The 22,537-nt window shown below is 53.5% G+C and overlaps 8 protein-coding genes across 8 annotated transcripts; 1 reads left to right on the plus strand and 7 right to left on the minus strand.

The window, feature by feature from the left end:
• Window positions 1-61: 61 nt before the first annotated feature.
• On the minus strand, window positions 62-808 carry J4E92_004917 (uncharacterized protein; the record flags this gene model as incomplete). The annotated part of the gene is made up of 1 exon (XM_051496301.1): window positions 62-808. The coding sequence occupies one exon, from the start codon at window positions 806-808 to the stop codon at window positions 62-64; it is 747 nt and encodes a 248-aa protein (XP_051353021.1).
• Window positions 809-3,429: 2,621 nt separating this feature from the next.
• Window positions 3,430-4,038, minus strand: J4E92_004918 (uncharacterized protein; the record flags this gene model as incomplete). Its single annotated transcript, XM_051496302.1, has 2 exons — window positions 3,430-3,759; window positions 3,997-4,038. The coding sequence occupies 2 exons, from the start codon at window positions 4,036-4,038 to the stop codon at window positions 3,430-3,432; spliced, it is 372 nt and encodes a 123-aa protein (XP_051353022.1).
• Window positions 4,039-6,588: 2,550 nt separating this feature from the next.
• Window positions 6,589-7,907, minus strand: J4E92_004919 (uncharacterized protein; the record flags this gene model as incomplete). The annotated part of the gene is made up of 7 exons (XM_051496303.1): window positions 6,589-6,620; window positions 6,676-6,742; window positions 6,801-7,128; window positions 7,184-7,356; window positions 7,402-7,466; window positions 7,528-7,634; window positions 7,681-7,907. 7 exons carry the CDS (start codon window positions 7,905-7,907, stop codon window positions 6,589-6,591), a joined length of 999 nt encoding a protein of 332 aa, XP_051353023.1.
• A 1,898-nt stretch (window positions 7,908-9,805) lies between these two features.
• Window positions 9,806-10,489, plus strand: J4E92_004920 (uncharacterized protein; the record flags this gene model as incomplete). Its single annotated transcript, XM_051496304.1, has 1 exon — window positions 9,806-10,489. One exon carries the CDS (start codon window positions 9,806-9,808, stop codon window positions 10,487-10,489), a length of 684 nt encoding a protein of 227 aa, XP_051353024.1.
• A 115-nt stretch (window positions 10,490-10,604) lies between these two features.
• On the minus strand, window positions 10,605-12,512 carry J4E92_004921 (uncharacterized protein; the record flags this gene model as incomplete). The annotated part of the gene is made up of 2 exons (XM_051496305.1): window positions 10,605-11,210; window positions 11,268-12,512. 2 exons carry the CDS (start codon window positions 12,510-12,512, stop codon window positions 10,605-10,607), a joined length of 1,851 nt encoding a protein of 616 aa, XP_051353025.1.
• Window positions 12,513-13,376: 864 nt separating this feature from the next.
• On the minus strand, window positions 13,377-14,633 carry J4E92_004922 (uncharacterized protein; the record flags this gene model as incomplete). Its single annotated transcript, XM_051496306.1, has 1 exon — window positions 13,377-14,633. One exon carries the CDS (start codon window positions 14,631-14,633, stop codon window positions 13,377-13,379), a length of 1,257 nt encoding a protein of 418 aa, XP_051353026.1.
• A 1,802-nt stretch (window positions 14,634-16,435) lies between these two features.
• Window positions 16,436-17,459, minus strand: J4E92_004923 (uncharacterized protein; the record flags this gene model as incomplete). The annotated part of the gene is made up of 4 exons (XM_051496307.1): window positions 16,436-16,821; window positions 16,873-17,213; window positions 17,269-17,374; window positions 17,426-17,459. 4 exons carry the CDS (start codon window positions 17,457-17,459, stop codon window positions 16,436-16,438), a joined length of 867 nt encoding a protein of 288 aa, XP_051353027.1.
• Window positions 17,460-18,222: 763 nt separating this feature from the next.
• Window positions 18,223-21,813, minus strand: J4E92_004924 (uncharacterized protein; the record flags this gene model as incomplete). Its single annotated transcript, XM_051496308.1, has 5 exons — window positions 18,223-19,186; window positions 19,235-20,064; window positions 20,117-20,284; window positions 20,334-20,617; window positions 20,670-21,813. 5 exons carry the CDS (start codon window positions 21,811-21,813, stop codon window positions 18,223-18,225), a joined length of 3,390 nt encoding a protein of 1,129 aa, XP_051353028.1.
• Between the last annotated feature and the right edge of the window lie 724 nt (window positions 21,814-22,537).

Raw genomic sequence — 22,537 nt, forward strand, 5'->3', positions numbered from 1 at the left:
TCTGAGGCAGTGTATACTTGCCTAGGTACTATCTTTAGCAACGTTTTGCACCATGGGCTTATTAGTTCCCATGCGTATCCGCGATCTCCTTCTGGCCCTTCCTCACCCACGCTTTAAACGGATCCTGCACATCAGGATTCCTCCTCAACTTCTCAATCTGATCTTCGCCGGACGGCACCAAAAGCCCTCTCCTGACCGCATCTCTCTCCTCAATCTCCTCACACCACTTCTTTAGGTTCGGAAACTTGGTCATCTCAATCCCCGCCCATGGTGCCCACCGAACCCATGTAAAGGTCGTGATATCCGCAATACTGTACTTGCCGCGGCCTTTGCCTGCGAGATAGTCTCTATCCTGGAGTCGCGCTTCTAGTACCGAGTAGAGGCGCTTTGTCTCATTCTTGTATCTCTTCGTGCCATAGTCAATCTTCTCGGGTGCGTAGCGCACGAAATGGTTCGCTTGTCCTTGCATTGGGCCCACGCCGGCGTTCTGGAAGAAGAGCCACTGTATCATATCCATCCGCTCGTCGCTATCCTGGAAGCTGAACTTGAAATCTTTGTCATAGTGTTCTGCGAGATAGAGAAAGATGGCTCCAGATTCAAAGACGGGATATGAGTCACGGCTGTGGTCTACAATCGCGGGTATGCGACCGTTGGGGTTGACTTTGAGAAATGAGGCGGACTTTTGCTCATCTTTGGATAGATCGATGGCGGTGGTCTTGTAGGGGATGCCGAGTTCTTCGAGGAAAATGGAGATCTTTTGGCCGTTGGGTGTGGCCGCTGTGAGGAGCTCGATGTTGGGGGTCGTCATTTTGTGTTTATGCTCTCACTTTGCAGCGTCTCTCGTATGTGAGATTTCTTTGAAGAGAAGGCACCGATGCTGCAGTATCACTGCTTACATAGATGCGCTATACCCGCACTACCGATGGTCCCGTGGACTCGTATCATTATGACGTATGCTTGAAGTAGCTGAAGAGGACGTCATTAGGGTCTGCTGTTTGACGGCCAGCATTCCGAAGGTAATTGGATATTTCCGTTAAGAGAATGCATTCGAAATGAAAGAGCAGTTGTTCAGCTTGCAATGTAGCAAAGAAGTGGAGAGCTCTTCCCACTTCCAGGGCGCGTTGGCATCCGGGTTAGCGCGGCGCTAGTACACGCTCAGGATGTCGCGTGCCTCCCGCAACCATCATCACCACGACGCACCACCAAACTGGATCTCTTGTGACACATGAACTCCTTCCTTCTCTTCTATGCTGCAGGTTCAAACAAAGAAGATAGCTCTCGATCGCCGATAATGTACAGGTACGCCGATGCATAGCCATGCCGTTCGTTTCGCGCGGTGGTCTGATTTTCTTTCGGCTTTAGTCCCATTTGGCCCAAAACAGCAACCATCATGCCACTTTTCAAGACAAAGTTCCAGTTGGAGTGCAAGGTAGTATTGCATGTGACTTGATGCTGAGCGACTTTTGGGTCGTAAAGTGCAGCTTGTGGGCGCAGCTGGCGCTCTCCTTCCTTTTACCGCGTATTCCTCTCATTTCACTCTTTGTTCTTTGCTCAACATCACTTCCGAAGCCTTCGCGATCGAGGAGTCCATCACCACCCGGGTCCACTGGCGTAGGAAGTGTGCCACACAAGTCAAACACGAAAGCACGTCTCCTCACGATACGCATCCTGGGAATCTCCACCTCTATACATCAACAGACGCTCCTCTTTGTTGAACCCTTCCATTAGATCAGCTCGACGAGCGCCCAACTCAACCGACTTCGCCATGTTGATAACCCGCACCTTCTCCCTCACCAACTTCCTCATCGGCTCGTCAGCCCTCTGCTTCCAAATTTTCGTGCTCTACCCATGGCATGAAAAGCTAGAAGAGGAGTTCGTGGAACTGAAGAAAGAACACGCGAGGTTACTGGAGGAGACGCACGAAAGGCACAGGGGAGAGCTGAGGGGGATCAGGGAACAGCTAGAATTGGCCAACGAGCGGAGAAAGACCGGGAAATTTTGGTAGAACGAAAGGACTGGCATAGCGAGAGAGGAGGAGATGGTGGAAGGGAAAGATGCTAAGCGGAGATGTCTGTACTCAGTACCTTTTACGATCGCAGGCACTTGATGCGATCGCTACTCGGAGCATTGCATCGGATTCGAATGGAAAACGGAGTATCGCGCTCTTGATGTGACTAAATATGCCCAATACTCTAGGATGGGGCACCACCATGCGAAACCCGTATGCGTATCTGAAAATAAACAGGCAGACACAGCCAATAGTACATGTAGCGAACAACAAAGTTCACGAAAGCGAATGCATCTATCGAAAAACACCACCTCCGTTCCCTCCGCGAAAACCTTCCTTAGCCCATATAACAACGAAAGAAAAGAAAAAACTTCACACACAATAAACTACTCCATCACATCGATAACCCTCCCCTTCCAATAGCACCAACGGCTCCCCCTCCCTCCCTCCTGTCAAGTCTGTCAAACGCGGACCCAACTCCGCCACTCGGGGTCCATCCAATCCGTCCTAAACCCACCCTGTCCACCAACCCAAAAACAGCCCTTCCGAGCGCCGATCCTAGGGGGGGTCCCCTCCGCCCAGCAAACCAGCGGACCAGCAAAACCCCTTACCCATCACTCCTTCTCCACAATGACGCCAGCAAGGCGCGGAAACAGTAATGCAAGGTTATGGTGATCAGCAGCGGCACCAAACAAACAAAGCCGTGCAAAAGGGATCAACACGCATGCAGCGTGTGCCGAGCCGCGTGGGTTGACAACTGACGTTTGACGTGCCGCGTTGCAGGTGATTCATGATTAATTCGCGGCAGGCTGGCATGATGATGATGATGATGATGATGTGTGGTGCGGGACGGGTTGGCGTGGGATTGATTGCGAGACGCGCGTTTTTGCGATTCAGACTGTACAATGAGGCGATTTTCACGTGCAGATAATTATAAGGAGGAGGAGAGTCTCGTAGTCATTCGCATTTCAGTATATGGGTTTGAAAGGAGGCAGGCGCTAGGAGACGTAGAAAAAGCCCGTGAAGAGTACAACATGCAGCATTGGAACGGGAAATGGAATTAGTAGTAGGAAATGTAAACGCCTTGGTATAGTAGTGTCGAAGAAAGCTCTCGATCCGAAGCCGTCATGTCTCGGAGAGTGATGAATGGTCCTCCTTAGCAGCACTCGCAGCCCTTTGTGTCCTGCTGCGGATCCGACTGTCGCCCAGGCCTAGCAACACGCCGCCTGGCCCCTCGATTGTACCTGCGTGTGCTCCCTCCCGCGCGAGAACAGATATCTCGCATGCTAGACCCCCCAAAATCCGTGCCCCATAAGGAATGTGACCGTGTACATGGCCGGCTGTGGCTGCGAGCAGCTGTCGAATCGCGGCTTCCCTGAACGAAAAAGATGAAAAGTGGTGTTCGCGACAGTCCTCATGGCTTATGTCTGAATCTCTTTCTTCTCTGCGCCCTTTGGCCGGAAGACGGCGTCTTGACCTGACATGCGACGTGCGAGTGCGCGGTCCAGCTTTGCTCCCAGCGCCAGCTTGCTCATGTCGTCTGTCTTGCGCTCGTTGAGGGCGTACCGTTGTTGGACTAGGCGCTTGTCTTCGAGGCGGTCAAACCCTGCGTTCCATGTCTTGATGTCGTGTGACTTGGGGTCGCCGGCTGTTGACGAGGCTTGCGAGAGGTGCGAGGGCGCGATGGAGGGTGTGAGGGTGGGTGTGGCGCTGTAGGTGGACATGCGGGTTGATGCGCGGTTGGCGGCCGACTTCTTCTCGTTAGACTGTGCTTGTGCTTGTTCTGACATGGTCGCCGTGTGGTGTGCGTGTTTGTGTTGGTGCGGGTGTGTTGGAGCGCAAAGGCAGGTGTTTGTGTGGTGAGTGTGAAGGGAAGGGAAGGCGCAAAGGAGTGAATGTCAAGCACGCAGTGCAGGTGCTCCTCGGCGAGCATCGACCACACGCAGGGGACGTCTGAAACGGGCAGTGGATACGGGAGAATGACTTACGTTGGCAAGCATGGGCCGCGAGGACTCAAGAGAGTTTGTCATGATGCGCGCCACGGCGAGTCCGGTGGTTAGTAGGTGGGCGGGGATAGCGTGCTGCTTGCTAGGTCGCCGGAACTGCAATCGTACGACGGCGATTGAAGGGTATAAGAGAGGGCGCACGCAAACAGAGCAGTCAGAGGCCGGTGTCCGTGCTGGGTCTGTAGAGAAAAGCGAGGAGATGGGTGTTGTAGTCGGCAGAAGTCCTGTGCTCAGCCTGCCTTACTCCTGCGCGTTTCAAAGGGCCCAGATCGGCAAGGGGCGTCGTGAGTAGCAAGATGCACGCGCAGGGGCACCACGGTTAGCGAGTCGCAACGGGCGGCGGTGATGTTTGGTAGGATTCTAAGACGTCAGCCTTGCAGACAAGCAGCGGCATGTACGTGGTCAAGACGCGTAGCAGAGTCTCGCCGACGAACACGACGCGGTTATGTAGGCAGCGGCGGCTGTAAGCAAGGAAAGAGCGACCCCTCTACCACTACCACCACCGGCATCATGGCAACCACCAGACGGCTCTGAAACGGCCGCACGTAAGGATACTGCATCTAGGGATACTTGCATTTCGATAAAGTGCTGAGTGAGTTGCATGCAGTCAGCCTCCACCCAAGCCATTCACGCCGACCGCGACACCCGACCAATCCCCTTGACCACCGCCCACGCTTGCATCGCCTATGCCACGTTTTTCTGCGGGAACCCAGAACCCACGTTGGCCGCTACAGGGCCCCGTGTTGCTTAGGTTTAGCTTCGTCTCCACCGGTGCCCGCGCATTGCCGCTCCTGGTTTGGTCATGGCATGAGCCATGCACTTGTTCCCTGACTGAAGAACTCCTTACATTATCTATGAGACATCCATTCCTCGCGAACCGGGAGCAGTGAATATCGACAGTATCGCATGCCCCGTCGTCCGTCAGCCCGAAGTCCCTAGGTTAATCAATGCAGCGTCGGCTTCTTTAAAGTAAATCCTTGCTTTACATAAGGCTCTTAACTAATTTTAGATTAATCTATATTTAGCTAATCTATCTTTAGTATATTTTTTTACTAAATATAAATTTAACTTATACTTTTAAGTTATACTTAGTAGCTAAAGTATTCTTAACATTAGTTTATAAAATAAGTTTAAAAGCTAGAACTTTAAGAAAGTAGTCTCTAATAAGAGTAATAGTAGTAGTAATTTTAATATTATTAGAGTAGTTATAATTACTATAAATAGTAAAAATTTATTATTATTACTTAAGAGTAATAGTAAGAGCTTTTTTATATATTTAATAATAGTATCTTTAAAAGTTTATAATATAAAAATAAATATCTTTTTACTATAAAAGAAGAGTTTAAATACTAAGTACTTTATAAAAGTTATAAATAGTAAGTTACTATATATATTAGTACTATTTCTTTATACTAAATTATACTTACTTTAGTAGTAGGTATAGTAGCTAGTATTATAATTATTATTTTTTTAAAAATTTAAAGTAATTATAGTATTAGTAGCTAAGTTAAAAAAAGCTAGTAGATTTTTTTTAGAATTAGCTACTACTTAATATAGGCCTACTAATAAGTAGAGTAGCTAATAAAATAGCTAGAAATTAGGCTTTAAACGTTAATGTAAGAAAAGGCTAGTTAAGAGCTACTACAGCTAATCCCTCGCACTAGTTAATTAGCTCGCCCAGGCGTTTGGGCACCGGAGGACGCTGCAGTCTGGCAATGAGCAGCTAAACGTCAAGGCACAGAGTGCCGCCCCCTTTCCATTCCAGTTAATCTCGACCACCGCATCTGACATTTGGCGAGCGCATGTGAGAAAATGCACGTCAACATGATCTTGCAGTGCGTCGCCGATAAGGTTTGCCCACTCACCAGTAGCCAAAGCAACCCCAAGCTTCAACCCCGTCCCCCATTGCCCACCAACCCGTACGCCTTGCAACCACATCCTCACATGCGCAATCGCCTGCCCAACCCCACATGCTCCACAAAGCGGCAGCACGACAGAACCTTTCATCCAACGTCCGAGCGCCTGCATGAAAATGCATGCTCACCACGTGGTCGCAACGTGGTTTCCGTGGACGCACGGCCCGCCGCTGTCTGACAATTGCGGGTTCCTGGCACATGGCATCGCGGTGGAGCCAGCGCAAAGGTCGGGCTGCATCGGAGCACCATCCTGGTGGTGAAACCGCTGAGCTATGCATCTCACTGCACGTTGTCGCGCGCATGATCTAGTGCGTAAGCTGTGGCTATATCTGAGGCTCACGATGGAGGAGGCGAGCACTGCATGGTATGTATGCCTGGATGGGCTGGAATGTGGCGTTTGAGGGTCTGGGTGGGAGAAAAAGCATACCTGATGGCTTGCGGGTTCGCTTGCCGAAAAGTCTAGACTGCGATGCGGGACAGTCTTCATCAACACCGTCTCTAGAGACAAAACATCTCCGAGGATATGGCAAAAGTGACGGAAAAACGCGACTCAGAAACGACTGAATTTGTGTAGATACGAAGTCCGCAGATGAAGTAGATCACAATTTGGTATCGCCGAAAGTACGAGACTTGACTCGTGCTTCTCCTTACCGCTCATCTACATCGCCATACCGGGCATATGGTCAAGCCCTGATAAGGGTTGTCAGTATGAAAACGTCACAGTGTGACTGAAAGAACAACTTACAGCCATCGATATTCTCCTTGATAGCGCTCTTGACTTGGCATTGGTTCATGGCCTGAACATTCTGACTCTACAACTCCTTGTTAGCAGCCGCACCATGCTTCAAGAACCCACACTGCACCACATACCTTCAAAGGTCTTCCATTCTCGCAAGCTTGGAACATGCAGTTGTTGTCCATCGCCTTCTGTAGACTGTCGTCTTTCCAACCAAAGAGGTAGTCCGCATGGGTACCATAGCCCTTGTTGTCATTGTAAGAGAGGAAGAAAGGGTTGGAGCCGTCCTTAGGCCACATGTTGCTAAATTGCGTAGTATCCCAGAGTGTCTCATAGGCAACCTGTGGCATGCGGACTGGGTGCGAAGACGGACATGCGCCAGCGACAGCGAAGGCTTCCTTGGCTGTATTGTACATGTGATCTTGGTGGTTGGGTGAGTCGACGTTCTTGCCGTCCCAGCAGCTGATACACATGTCAGTACCCTCTCAGATGAGTCTGCTACAAGGCAACGACTTACGATGGGAAGTGATGCACAGTCATGATGCCACCTTTGCAGGCCTTGGGCGGGAAGTCTGGGCTCTCTGGGAAGCGAGTGTTCTTGTCTTGCAGACACACAAAGCGAAGACCTGGGTGCTTCTTCGCGTCTTCTACTGTGTTGGTTGTAGGTGAACCTACAGTCATTCGGAAGCCCTGAGTTGATTAGTAGTGTGTTACATGCGTCGCAGTATGACTGACCTTGGGAAACGCGGTAATCTTCTGGTTACCATTCCCGTTGAAGTCTTGCTGTGTGTAGTAGATGGCTGCGATGAGGTAAATACCCAATCAGTGTATGCCACTTCCGTCTAGTACGGTAACACTCACTCATGCCACCGTTGATACCGTTCGGCAAGGCGCTGTTTTGCATGATAGGCACTCGTTTGTACGAGCCGTTGGTGTGTTTGAAGAACATCGCGGCGGTCCAGTAATTGCTATATCTATCAGCTTCAGTTGGAAGACGTGAACAGGCTGCCAAACCTGAAGTCCTCTGAGAACGTGCACGTTGTGCAGGTAGCCAAGGTAGATGGATCTTCCTTCATAGTCGCATTGAATGCATTGCCACCAACAATCTGATGAACATGAGCTGAAGGAAGTTTACCTGGCTCAACGAGCGGGTCAAGCCGTTGGATGCTCAAGGTTGAGCATCCGAAGCGTAGTGCGGCCTGAGCAGGCACTGCGAGAGCGGCGATCTGGTACCACTTCATTGTCGTGTATCTTTGTATGGCGCTTGTGGGTGTATTCTTGCTGGAGGATGCGCGAAGGACCGCCCACGATCTTAAGCTGAAGGATTGTCAATAGCTTCGAGTCTTGGTATCTTGTTGTCAACCCTGCTCCATGGCATCGATGGTGTCTGGTGTGGATATGCTTTATCCGTTGATTAAAGACCTCTGCAAGTGACCAATAACGGCTATGACTTTGAGAAATCCCCGCGTTAATGTTGGAGACCTAGCCACAGTGCTACACCATTACAATCAATTCCAGATTTCGGCACTTGTCTCCCGCGTAAACCTCCGAGAGGCACGGCACTTTTCGTTTGGAACGGACAGGGAGATTGTCGCCATTCGCATTGTAGAGAGAGGTGAGAATCGCGCGCAACGTCGTCAATGAGTGTACGTCTAGATAGACGGAGGAGGAGGTCATGTGTAACAGTATCGCGCGCACCGACACTCGCTCTATCTGAATGCCTTCAATAGCCACTCTAGCTTCCTGTCACGCAGGTTCGCGCGTGACAAGTCATGAAGAGCTGAAGTCGCAGAGGTGCTATACGGCAGATGTCAAACCCGAATCAGTAGCCTTGGTACCTCAGATAGAGACTTGTCCCGTCGATCAGTCGAGCATTGTAGGAGCTTCCATGGGATCATGAGCATCCAGTTTATACGGTTCGTGGCACCCTGCCAAGATCGGTGTCATGACAGCGACACAGTGGAGGCCGTCGAATATCCATGCAAGGAATTGATTGGTAGTGGCTGCCATGGTACGGGTGTCGCGTATAGTGATAACCCAGCGACTTCGTGGCGAGGATTGACGAGCAGTGCAGTAACGCCATTCTGAGAAGCCGTCAAGGGAGATGAGTGACGGGAAGAGCGAGCAGGAAGAACAGCGACGTCATGTGTGCCATGATCGCGGGTAGTATCGGTGCGCTCGAGATTTGATTGTAGCGCAGGCCAAACCAAACCCCGATGACATTGCCTCTCTCGGACCAGAGTCATTACCAGAACCACGCCGCCATGCCCAACCCACAAACCTCAGGCCATGTCCCCACATCTCGCGCGATCCGTCTAGAACACCGGGGCACGCTTGACGTAACCGCAGACGTTGAAAAGGGTGCAGGTGCGCGCGCTACCATGTTCCGAAAGCTTATTGTGTGCCTGACAAGGAGGGGTAAAATTGGGCGAACGACGTTCGCTACAATCCATGGCTTGGCGCTCCCGCCTGCCTATCACGGACAGCGCACGGCGGCTGGTATGGGATACACACCTTATCGCAGTTTTGGGCACGGGGGGACATGAGATGGAAGGGACGTGCGTGGGAGTGAGGTATTATGGTCTGTCGTCACTCTTACGGTCTCTTACGGTCTCTTACGGTAGTCAGACGACTGATGACTGGCAAAGGTGCCTTTTGATCAACCTGCACACATGCTGATCCAGCTGCCAGACACTGGTAGACCTTCTGAAGAGCGAGCGTGGAGCGATGCAGCGCAACGCTATACCTAGGTATACACAGCAGTCAAGAGAATGCGCTTTTCGACACAAGACGAGACTCCACGATGGTTCATGTGTCTCATTTCCAGAAGACAGTACTCACCTTGTCGCTACTACCACTTTCTTCCATGCAACCCAAACACCATTGCTCCAAACATGCGAAGATGATAGAATAACGTCAGAAACACCAGACACCACCTGAACTGTCTCATGAATTCAAGCAAACAAAGTCATGCCTTCATGCTTTATCACAAGATCTTCATCACGCTCATATATATCTCGTTCTTCTGACTATCATCATCAGTAAGTATCACTCCCATCAGTTCCCGTCCGGTCTATAAGAAAAGGCCGCCAGCGCCCTCATCGAAACCCACTATCGCAATCCACTCTCTACCGAGACAATGGCGACTTCATTTAAGCAACAAGTCTCCCATCAAAAGAAGCCAAAAGCATCTACCAATGCCAGCACGCATAAGCTACGTAGCAAGCTGAAGCCTGTATACGAACACAACCATGCCATACAGGAGCCATGCAGTAAGCCTGGAAGAAACGAAGATCCTCTTCCTCACCCCATCGTACCCAAGCAAGACCTTCACCCCACTCAGTCTCCCCGTAACGGCGTTCGCGGAGGCATACTCCCATCCAACCTCAACCACATCAACCATCGCCGTCACATTCACTCCGAAAAAGTCGATAACAGCTACCCCCTCCGAAAAGGCTACAGCGCCGCAGACCCGCGCCGCAAATGGGGAAAGGCCAAGAAGCCCGCTGTCAAACCAGATGTTGTACGTCCATACAAGAAGACTGCCCCTATGCAACTCCAGAAGTGCTTTAGTGTGAGCTATGAATGCTGTCAATGCAACAATGGTACGGTGATCAGGCGAACGGCACACAACCCGGATCGGGCCTACCAGTGTGAAGCTATACGTGCGGTTGGACAATGTGGTCATAGATGGTGTCCGAAGTGTCCTGTTATTCGGGAGGAGTGGGTGGAGGATGTGCTTGAGAAGGGGGACAAGGGTGGGAAGAGGAGCCATGATCGAGGGCCTAGGCCCAAGTACGTGATGCCCGCAGCTACTGAGTGAACTGCTAGGAGGAAGGTGGTTATCAGATCATGTATGATACTCCACAGCAACACGGTGAGGTAAACAGATACTCCATAGAATACATACTCCACAACACCCATTTCCACATTCAAATCTACCCAACGACCCCAGCAAAGTCCACAAGCTCAACAAGCACATTACACACGCCATCAGCCCAAACAGCAAACGCCTTCTCCCTCAGCACACTATACCAATCATCCGCATTGCGAATATCACGCCACCCCTGCGGACCGATAGACTTGATAGCGTAACGGGGAAGAGACCTGGTTTCCGCATGACTGTCGACAGGGAAGATGGCGTGAGTACTCACTGCCGAAGTGGGTGTGGGAAGGATAGCGGCGTTGTCATCTTCGGATGATTGAGGGAGACCGTTGAATGGGGGCGATGGTACGTGTAGAGCGTGCTCCGTTTGCAGTGCATTGGCGGCAGCAGCGAGGCCACGAAGATTGTCTGTGCCGGGTTCAATGTCTCGAGATCCGACACCAACGCTGAGTTCGGGGTATCTGTCCTTGGCGGCTTTGAGGAGGAGGATGACCTCTCTCATGAAGTCGTTGTAGTCATACCATGCCAGGTGTGTTTGTGGTCCGGCTGTGATGCGCTTCTCGTCGAGCTTGATACCAGGTCTGCCGCTCGATGAGGCAAGTACGAGGAAGATGTTGATGTACGAGAGATTGGGGTCGGTAGGACTGGTCGTAGGTACCTGTTTGATGGGTTAGCAGCGTCAATCGTACTAAGAGCATGAAAGAATCAACCCTACCTTCAAATTCGGCCGTGTGGTTGCGTTGGACTCTACCGCTTCTCTGGAATCCGACTTCACATCCTTGCCTCCGAAGGAAAGCTGCGGCGTCACGGTCGTGAGTTGTGTCGATGAAGCTGTGGGCTGTGACGGCGTCGGATGTTGTTCCAAACTGTGATCGAAGACGGGCTGTGGATGCTGCTCGACCCCACGTCCTGCATCATCATCGCCTTGCTGGAGCACAGCTTCGGCACTACCTTCTTTGTCTTTCTTCTTCGCGCCGCCCTTCCTAGTCTCGATCGCATACTGTCGCTGCCGCTCGTTCGTGACCATTCGTCGCATTAACGGAGTAACGAGGCTAATAATTTTGTTCCCGTCCTTCGGCCATGTCAGTCTTTCTCCAGCATCAGGAGTATTGTCTTCTCCTAGTGCGCGTGCAGCTTCAATCGCGTCCTTCTCGCCCGGCTTCTCCACATCTTCGCCAAAGAACTGCTCGCCAACGCCTTCGTTCAGGAAGTCCCGGACGCAGTTGAAGAGCCGCAACTTGACCATGTCGGTATCACCTTTACCACGGTTTCCAACGCAGCTCTGCCGCTCAGGATGTAATGTGTCGAGCATGTAGCCTTTTGCTAAAGCTTGTAGTTGAAGGAAGTTCTCTGGGCTTAGCTGGAGGGACATGAACAGCTTCGACATTGGCGGTCGTGTGTACTTGCGAGACGTTCTTTCGGAGGAGCGGCGGAAGAGAGCGGCGGCTGAGTGTACACCTGCAGCACGGGCATCGTTCAATAGAGACTCACTGGAAGGCGGTACAGTGTCGTCGACAGAGACCCCATGCATATTATGGCCATGGTCCTGAAGCCGAGGATCGGTAGCTCCGCCAGTTTTACGTCGCTTAGAGTTGACAGGCCTATCGGCATGATGCGATGCGTCCTCGGCCGGGGAGCTGGTACCTCTTCTTCTCTTGCCTCTGTCCTGTAGTGGGATGGTTACCGTCCCAGCATCTCCAGTATCCATCGCATATGCCACCTGACCTGCAGCTGTCGCAGCCTCCAGCAACTCAACGAGGTTATGATTCTCCTCCAGTGTGTGATCGTCTGACGTCTGACGGGCAGTGTGTTCGGCGTACAGGTGTGGGCTGAGATGGTGTTGGGGCGGCGATGCGAGGGGAGCGGGAGCAGACAAGTCATATTCATCGTCGTCGGACACGAATGGGGGCGGTGCACCGTTTGTACTGTTGGGCGTGGTGACGAACTGGCCGGGGCGCATCTGGTAGTATGGCGCGTCGACGTTTGCCCGCATCGTGGTTCGTATCCCCCGAGATCAGACGGGCCAGACGGTAGGAGCCAAACAGGGCTGGGAGGGATCGGTCGTATGAGCTGTCAATGCACAGATGGTAAGTCTTTGGATCAAATGTTGAGATGGAGACAGCAACTGAGTTCATGCAACTTGGACTGCGAGTGGAAAACGACTCGATACGTCTACAGGGCGAGCGCGACACCGAATCTCTTTTGTATGCAAGCGCCCACGAGGTTTGGTTTGACACCGAAGCAGCGACATGTTTTGGTTTGAGCGCAAGAGGGCAGCATTTGCGATTCGATGGAGAGGGCAAAGCATGGTTTGACCCGACAAGAGGAGAGGGTGGAGTGCAGTTTGATCCGTCTCGGCGACGTAAGCTGGCATCGAGGTGCGGAGATTAGGATCGTGGTTTGGTTTGACGCGAGATGGTAGGAATCAGATCAGCAGACACACCTGATTGCTGTCGTGTGAGAACGACAAGCGGGCCGGCCAGCGGGCCAAATCAACTCGGGATAGGGTTGAGTTTGCTTTGTTTGCACGATGACGCGCGCGCATGTGACTTGGCTTGAGGCGATTAGATAAGCCATCCTCCCCAACACGCGCACTTGAACATGAACGGAGAGAGGTAACCGAATTTCTTTGCTTGACGGAATAGTAGCATTAAAGAGGTTAAGTGTGATGTGAACGTAGCGTATAGTGTATTCTTCACCTTCTTACAACAGTATCCCACCCCTAGATAGCATGCTAAAACGCCCTTCTAAGACCATAGAAAATCAACGCCATACAGCACGACATGATACGCCGGCCAAAAACCCAGGGTATCAAGAAGAATATCTAAAAACCATCCCCCTCATGCCACTCTCGTCCCAACTCCTCAGCCCTCATCCTCGGATCCTGCCCCCTCACCTCAGCATCATGTTTTAGGCCGTCGACAATGGGTCTCAGCCGATCGATCTCCCGCCTATATTCAGCGTCCTTCCCTACCTCTGGCATTTCCAGATCTTGCAGCTTTGTCTGATCGTTGTCTCGCGTTGCTTCTTCTATCGCCTTTCGCTTCTCCTCCCACTCCCTAAGATCCCTTTCCCGGTCTCCAAGTTCGTTCTTGAGGGCAATGAAATTCGCGTGTTGCTCTTCGCCGCCAAAACAGGAGCCGTATTGGTCGCAGAAACAGATGTGTTCCTTGGGGCAGACGACGTTCTGACCCGTGAAGACGAATTGCCATACGTACTCCCAGATGCGTCCGCTGAGACGGTCTTCCAGACGTGTGTTGAACAGCCAGTCTCTGTACCAGACGTATTGCGCGTAGGGCTTTGCTTGTATGCGTTCTCGTGAGAGGGCGAATTGTGCGCAGCAAGGTTGTGCGAGAACGGTGGGTACTTCGTCGAGGGGGAAGAGCTCGCTCCAGGACTTGGCCAGGAGGACCTCTTCCTGCTTCTGGGGGTCCAGCTCGGTTGCTGCCGGGTGCATCCAATCGGGGCAGCCGGGATGCCAGCTGCACCTCATGTTTACGAAGCCTTGTCTCCAAACGCGGGCTCGGTTGAGTCGGCTTATAAGCAGATGCGCGTTGTTGCCTAGGATCTCGTCGTTGTGCCAGGACAACTGGTGTGCGTGCATGAAGATGGCGACGTCGGGGAGGTTGTCGTAGTTATCAATGATCCATGAGAGATATATCATGACCTCGTGGCCTTTGTTCTTGGGTGGATGTAGCGGTGCGGAGGGGTCGTCGGCTACGTAGACGGCTGTCTGCTGCTCCGGCATCTTGTCTAGGATCCAGTCAACACTCTCATGCTTCGTCTTGGCAATCACCAGTGTCGAGGTATAGTTGTGTTCTGCAGGCATTGGCGAGCCTGGCTTGAATATGGGGGTCGGGTTCCAGTTCGCATAATCTGGGTCTTTGGTCGCATCTTTCGAGGGCTCGACGGTGCCGGTACTCAGAGGTGGCCGCTCATCACTGCCAATGTGGTCTCCTAGACCGACATGTTGTGGTAGACCCCGCCATGCCTGGCTGGAGTCTATGCCAGAATAGAAGAATGCGACTACGAATAGTGTGAGGATTAGCGCGAGGACTGGAATGACGTTTCGTCGGGTCATCCTGCGTGAGTTGAGAGCGAACGACTGGCAGGGGGCGAAAGGCGTAAATCGCCAAGGTCAGCGTGAGGTCCGGATGGTCTTATACTGTCGCACTGTTAGCCGGGCATATTTGGGATCGGACTTGTCAAGCTCACGGTGCTGGTGGAGTCGCCGCGCGGCAGCTGGGGTTGGTCGAAGGAAAGCTCCGCAGTGACGAACGTGGAACGACGAATGAATGACATAGGCCACCGGAGCGCGTATGAGCAAAGAGGCGTGGCATCGCGAAAAGACCAGATATACAAGACCATGGACTTTGACGCTACACCCAAGTCACAGCGCACAAGACACAGGCGTTGCACCTGTGGCCCGCTACGGACGCCGCAGCGATGGCGACGGATGACTTTGGGCTGAGGTTCGGTCGTGCTAGAAGCCAGAGACGGCCCGCTACCTGCTGCAGGCTGCATCCAACCCTGCATCGGCCTTTCAGTCGGGGCACCCCGCGGCTCCACGCCTGCCGTGGATCTCCAAGAACAGCTTAATTCTTTAGCCAGGCACAAGCGTCGAAGTGTATCTCACTTTGGCATTCTGCATGATCAAAGATGGACTTGGCATGATTGGCATTCTACATGGCTCTACGGAAACTGCAAATGTTGCAGGGGCTGAGGAGAATTAGCCGCGCATTAGGTTTGACGATGGCTATCTGATTCATCAGGCGACTGTGGACGCCTCAAAGTCCTATAGTGGTGATAACATGTGTGCGACAGAGATGACTAAACCCCTTTGGTCGCGGGAGCATGAAGTGTGATGTTGCGGCGTAGCCGTTGCGCAACGCCTTGCACCGTGTGCTCATTGCGTCACACACATCTACAAGTTGGTGAAGATGCCAACATTCCGCTCTACTGTCGCCAAGATCAAGTAAGTGTCGCGTTCACCAGTTTACCTTGTTTTGCAGTCGACGTTTGCATGACTCCGACTCAGCTTGTGAGTGGCATGGTGAGGAAAGCACGAGTGACGAAAAAGGAAGTAACACAAACGAGATTGGAGGGCACGCACCTTCGAATGTACCTTACCCCACGGAGCATAGACTTGCACACACCGCCTCGTTTGCATGGAGCAATCGCGACGCGTCTGCAAGCTATCATCACGGGCTCTGGCGTCGACTTTGGACCTCAGGCAAGATGCCCAACTATGCTGTTCGAATTGCGCGACACCGACACGCAACTGGAATGCTGTGTGGATACATCTCAAGCATCCTTTACGTATCGGAGCGAGTTTACATTGCGAGATGCTGTGATGGTCGGGGGTCGAGCCGGGCAAGCCCATTAATGTTACGGGTCGGGGCTGCGTTGACATGGATGCGTTCATGGTGGATGATAGGAAGAGTATTTAGACAGTGCTGGTCATGCGGAAGGTGGTGTGGACGGGTTACTGGACGTCCAGGTTGCATCGTGAGGCAGTAGATAGAAGTACAATTTGGTGTCGATCAAGATGACTGGTGCTCCCAAGGGCTATAGACGTTGCCCCGAAAGCATTTACCGAAGTGCTGAACCGTTTCTCCAAGGAAATACCGAGCCGACGAAGGGCTAAGACGATGTCGAGCTGCAAGACGCCAGATCATGGTTGATCCCACCTTGCTGCGTACCATATCGAAGAACTTTTGTCGACCACATTTCCTTTATGTGCGTGTGAAAGCCGTATTAAACTGAACCCAGTGAAGTAGCCATGGGATTACAGGAATGAAGTGCTGAGAGAGGCGACAAACGGAGGAAGCCATACGAACCCTAACTTAGTACCGCTTGGGTTCTGCCTGTGTCAGCTGAGAGCTAGCGGTATGAGCGATCGTAATCACCCTCGTACGAGCGTCCTCCACCGCCGTACGCCTCGCGCGGAGGAGGGGCGTCGTAGGCGCCAGCAGCTGGGGGCGGGGGCCTGTCGTAGTAGCCACCTCCACCACCCCGACGGTCATCGCGTCCGCCATCGCGTCCTCCATCGCGGCCGCCATCCCTGCCACCGTAGCTGCGGTCAGAAGCATAGCGGTCGACGCCACGAGGACCGTAGTCGTCGCGACGGCCGCCACCGTAGCCGCGATCGTCGTATCTTGAGCTGCGGGAACCGTAGTCGTCGCGTCGGCCGTAACCGCCGCGGCGGTCATCAGTGTAGCGATCGTTGTAGCGAGGGCCGCCGCCCCGGCCTCCACGTCCACCAAACTCTGCAATGTAATTAGCACGGCATGTACGCTGCAGACAGCGAGCAGACTTACCACGCTTGGGCGGTCCGTAGTACTTGCCCGGGGTGGGAGTACGAGGACGCGCACGGCGAGCCTTCTCAATGCTGAGTGTCCGGCCCTGGTGGACCTCTCCTTGTAGACCCTCCTTTGCTGCGTCAGCCTGCTCAGAGGTGACCATCTTGACGAAGCCAAAGCCGCGAGACTCCTTAGTGTGAGGATCGCGCATGATGTTACACTGCTCTACCTCGCCATACTTCTCGAAGAGACGGGTGACCTCCTCCTCGCTGAGAGTAGGATGGATGCCGGTGACGAAGAGGTTGGAGCCTGAGTTGCGGCTCTCATCGTCATCGTCCCTGCGCTCTGGCGGCGGGCCACTGGGCATTCGTCAGCGACAGTTCCATCTAGATGAGCAAGCAAGCAGATACATACCGGCTGTCGCGGCCGCCAGGTGAGGCACTGCGGGCGCGCGCGCCATCGTCGCGACGGTCACCACGCGGAGACCTGCTGCGGTCGCGTTCATAGCCGCGAGGCTCGTCTGCAGACCAGTCAGTAAGGGCGCTGGCATCACACAGGGCGGGAGACAAACCATCGTAGCCGCGCTGTTCGTTTTCGTACTCCATGGTGATGATGTTGTGGTGGGTCGGGGGAGTTGGTAGTTGGTTGGTTGAGGAGAGGTGTTTGCTGAAGCTGCGAGTTTGGGCAGTTTTTTGGCAGGGCTGATCGACGGTAGCCGCGTCCCTACTTAGTAAGCGTCGCGCTAAGGACAGCTGCGCGCTGCAAGTGAGTGGAGAAAAGTGGAAAAGGTGATGAGAGAGCGGAGGCCAGATGCTATTTGTAGCTAAATGCGATGTTCGTTCTGTCAAAGGACTGTCCTGATTGTCCTGACGGCAGCTGCGCAGGCTCGAGTGAGGCAACTGCTAGGGGTAAGAGCAGCGCCCTGGTCGCCCTGTCTAAGCCGTCAACGTCAACGTGCGTCAATATTACTAGTGCACCGCCGTTTCTTTACGAGTGAGGCTCTGCTCTCCCGCAGAGGACCCTCACGAACGGAGTGAAACATTTGGTCAAGTGAGAATCGATGATGCGCATTACCACCAAGTATATTCATAATCAAGCCAATCGCAATGGGCGCTTCGTTGACCGAACCCCGCTAGACGCCATGCAGAGTCGACCAGCCTTCCTCCAATTACTCCTGCCAGAATGCTCTGCCGAAACAATCCATCGAAGTGCGGTATCATGTTCCAACGCCGAATGTGAACGCCTTGCGCCAGTAGCACCTCATCTACCCATCAAGGTAGCTATGCTGCAAATGCCAATGATAATACAAGACATGGCTCAAGGAGCACATGCCAAAGAAAAGGATAAAAGAAACGTGAACCCAATCATCTACCACCCCCTCGATCTCTTCTGCCTCTTGCGCGCTACCGCTTTCTTGATTGCGGCGACATTCGACTCGGGCGTGTCTGTGGGCCGAACTGGATCAGAGTCGGCCAGGCCGTCGAGTTCGTCGTCGTCTAGCTCGCTAAGCTCCTCGCTCATGTCTCGGAGTACCTCACGACCGGTGTACCGTTCTTCGTACACGGTTGTGCCATGTACATCGAAGTGCTCAAAGTACCAGGGAACACCGCCATTGCCCAGAGGGTTGAGTAAGTTCTTCTCGGATCTTGGGGGCGTGAGAGGCTCGGGTCGGCCATTGGTCTCCACACGGGCTTCCACCACTGCGTTCTCGGGCTGGTTGCTGGACACGCGAAGAACATCTTGGCCAAGCTGAATGGCGATGGCCGCCTCGTCTGCCGCCTCGTCATGTGCATGGTGTGTGTGATGTGCGTCTGCGGCGTTCTCGTCCGGTGTGGGCGCAAGCTGCATCTCCTCTGGTTTCTGAGTGAGCACAGCAGCTTCTTCCCCATCAACTGCAATTTCCTGAGCTTCCTCAACAGTTGTCGGGTCGCTTTCCGTCGTTTGTCGCACAGTCTCGTCGTGAGACAGGACGCTCGGCCTGCGTTGCAGCTTCTGGTTGAGGAGTGTCTCCAGGTCCGGTAGTTTTTCGTAAGGCCGACCAGCCAGCTCAGACTCCTTGCGGATCGCGTCCTCAAAGTAAGGTTGTAGGCTTTTGGTGATTCGCTTAACGACCTTCTTCAATTCCTTCTGCTCAGAGCTCAGACTGCTGTGCGCACTCCTGTTCAGCTGATCTTCAGCATCGCCAACGTTGGGGACAGCGGCAGATCCAAGCTCAGCACTCAAGACCGCGGCCACATCGTCGTTGAATGTCTGCACCGAAGTATAGTATTTCTCATCGAGCTTGGTCTGAAGCTTGTTGAATCCGTCGCTGAAGTAGCCTCTGCTATCAAGTCTGATGCGAAGTTAGTAGGGATTCAAGATCTAGAGGTGGGTTGCTTACGTTTGTGCTCGCACCAGGATAGGCTGCAGTAGCTGAGGTATTGGGAAGTAGATGCAATCGACGATCTGCTGCAGTATCAAGACGTCCTTGAGCTTCTCAGCTTCTCGCTGCTTGACCATCTCGCAGAGGACACGGATTTGCTCCATGTCATCTTCAAGACGTTCTGCAAACTCAATGCGTCGTTGGAGTCGGGGTCTGCCAGCTGCTCCCATGCCTGCAAAGTTGCGGCGAGTGATCTCCATAGAAGAGAAGGCCTCCATTTGGAGCTGAAGACGCTTGAGAAGGGCCGCACCTCGTCGTGCCTCGCGCTTGAGCGTCCAGTACTTGCAGGCTTCTTGCACGAATTCCTTACGCTTACGTACATTAAACTTGATCAGGGTATTTTCAACGTTGTGGTAGACAGCCTGGGGCACAACCGGAGCTCCAGATGGCAGTCTCCAGGACTTGGTAGATTGCCCACGTTTTCGCTTGTTGGATCCAGGGGTGTCGTCGTCCGGTCCTTCGATGGAAGGCATCGCGTGAGAAGATCCAATAGAAAGCGCATAGGCTTGGCTGTCCGGCCAGCGAATGTGACGCATGGTGTGGCGGTAGAAGGCCTTCGCATCTGCGATTGCACTCTCCACATCAAACTCACGCTTCCAGTCGGACGGAGTGTGTCGATCGCAATAGGCCTTGAGCACAGTCGTATCCTGCGGGTTCGACGATTGCGAAGACTTCATGCGCAGACATAGTCTAGCCCTCCGTGCACATGTGACGTGGAAAGCCTCGAAACAGGACTTGTGGCCGCATTGTATACAGGCGCCCATCTTCTGTTTGCAGATATAGCAAGACTACAAAGCAATTAGTGGGCTACTCGAACGATGAGGAATCTCGATCACTTACCAGTTTCCACCTAGTCTTGGGTACTTTCTCAACGTCTTGCACTGGCTCTTGAAATGTCGCATTGCCCAGTGATACCTCTGGTATCCACATGGCGCACAGCAGATGTGCCCACTTCATTGTGGTTGTCTGTTTGAATGCACCGTCTATATTCGGACAGAATATGCAACCCTGTGAGTGTCAGCATGCATTTGGTAAAGCAGCAAGGAACAGGTCATACCGGAAGCTCGCTGACAGGGGTGCCGCGCCCGACCAGTTGACACCGTCTGCACAGCCATTGTCCCTCTGGGATGAAGGGCACGCCGTAACACTCCTGGTGGACGGCTAAGTCGCAACCATCGCAGAATACTATTGCATTTGTGTTCTCGCAGTCGCCGTCGTCGCAGATGGCGCACTTCGTATCTTGCTCTTCGCCTTGGCCAGCAGGCTCTCCGTTGACAGCAGCTGCACTGCTCGAGCGTGGTCGATGTGTCTGAGGTGGCTTCGGGTTGGGTTTGGGTATGCCTTTCACATGTCAGCCGTTACGTTCGCTTCGTTTTAGCACCACAAAACTTACGCTTTTCCAGCGCGTGCCATTCCTTCTCGATCTGGGTGATGGTCACTTCGAATATCGCAGGCTTGATACCTTCGACACCCTCTTCTTTTCGCTGTACATTGAGTGCTTCCAGCCACCGGTCGTCTTGCTCGTCCATGTCGTACTCGACGCGACCTACAGCAACTGCGCCTGCGGTACCTTCGGCCTCTGTCTGCAGAGTAAGATCCAGATCTTCTTCGATAGAGCCTTCTGGTAGTCTAATGAGGCTATTTTCCGATGGCCTTGTGAAGATCTCGCTCTCTTGGTATCCGATGTTCGCCATGGTCTTGTCGACATAGTTGACCTTGACGCCCTCGCTTTCTTCGTGTTCTTTGAACGGGTCGACTTGACGCACCGATGGCTTGGGCAGATTCAGCTTTTCCCTCGGATTCATAGTCGGAAGGGGGTTGACTCGTGGCCGGGGCGGCGATCCGAGCCCAGCTAGCATAGAGTCTCGGTTGCGAGGCGGTCGACCTGGGCGTCGCTTTGGTGTGACGAAGGCGCCTGAGCCGTTGACGGCTAAGCTTGCGTCCTCCTGCTCTTGCGCGACATCCTCTGCTTGTTGCGTCCGTAGGCCGTCAAGAACCGCGGAGAGACCGCTGTCGACGGCGTACTGGCCCGTCGATGAGCCATTGAGCGGAGTCCCTGGGGCGCTGTCTGCAGGGCTGATGCCATCTATCTGGTCTGCGCTGAAGACGGGGAACTCGGCGTCGATGTCCAGTTCCGGATGAAATTCATCCCAGCTCCGCTCCTCGCGCGGCTTGTATCCATCGTTTTGAGCCACGGCGGCGGCGACTGCGGCGGCCGAACTGGAACGCGGTCCAGCTGGCGGCCTTTCGCGTCGGGGTCTGGTGTATGAGGGCGACGGCGCTGATATGGGCAGGCCCTGCCGCTCGGCGTTGATGCGTCCTACACGGCCACGGGGACCAGTATACGCGTATCCTCCAGGTCCAGTTCCTCCTACGGGCGTCTCCAGCCCCTCGTCATCCACGTATCGTCCCCCGCCTCCTGGTCCGCCTGGAACGTACTTGCGCCGCTTGCTGGCTGGCGCTGAGTCAGATATGTGTCGCCGGGGCGGTCGTGTGCTTCTCACGCGTGGTAGTGGTGTGTCAGGAACAGGCGCCATGTAGAAAGTGCGGATGTGTCCAGAGACCCGCAAGGGTGAGGTTGGGCGATCGCGAAATGACGCGCCGGCGCCGGTCCTGTCAGGTGCAAGCTACGGCAAGCGCGTATTCACCCGGCAAATCGAGTGCACTGTGTTCATCGATTCGGGGGCCAGCGGTGGGCGATGGGCGGAGGGACGTTGGCTGCGAGACAGGCGCGATACCGTGATGCGCCTGCTTGGAGGTGCGAGCTGGGGTCGACCAACACGGCTAGCGTGCCAAGAGACATGTGGGCTACCTAGGCAGTTCGTCGCAGCTCCCGTTCACTGCACCCTACCGCGTCGTGTTAAGGCCGATCCGTCACTACCAAGCTCGGCAATCCAGTCGTCTCTGCCGACGTTAGTGACCATCACAACAGGTGTTTCCCGAGTCCGATTTGCCCTCACGTGCTACCGGAGTTCTTCCCATTTCACTCAGCCATCTAGAAGGTTTACTGAGTCGCTTTCCGCACAAGGGAATGTAACCCGATTAACAAACATCACTAGTTCAGGTTCGCATTCAACTTCATTTCATGAGTCGCGCAGCCGGGAACATCTGAGTTCCACACGACATCTTGTGTCGGGCCAGGGCTGCAGATCCCACTACCCCAGGTTTTCGACGTCACAAGCGAGCTGGTTCCTGCATGGACACAGTCATTGCGGCCTTGTTCGGCAACTTCATCACCTAAAGGTGTCAGCAGTGCTACCA

The sequence above is a fragment of the Alternaria infectoria genome (assembly GCF_024043175.1).
Source record: "Alternaria infectoria strain BMP 0036 chromosome Unknown scaffold_7, whole genome shotgun sequence".
Lineage (NCBI taxonomy): Eukaryota > Fungi > Ascomycota > Dothideomycetes > Pleosporales > Pleosporaceae > Alternaria > Alternaria infectoria.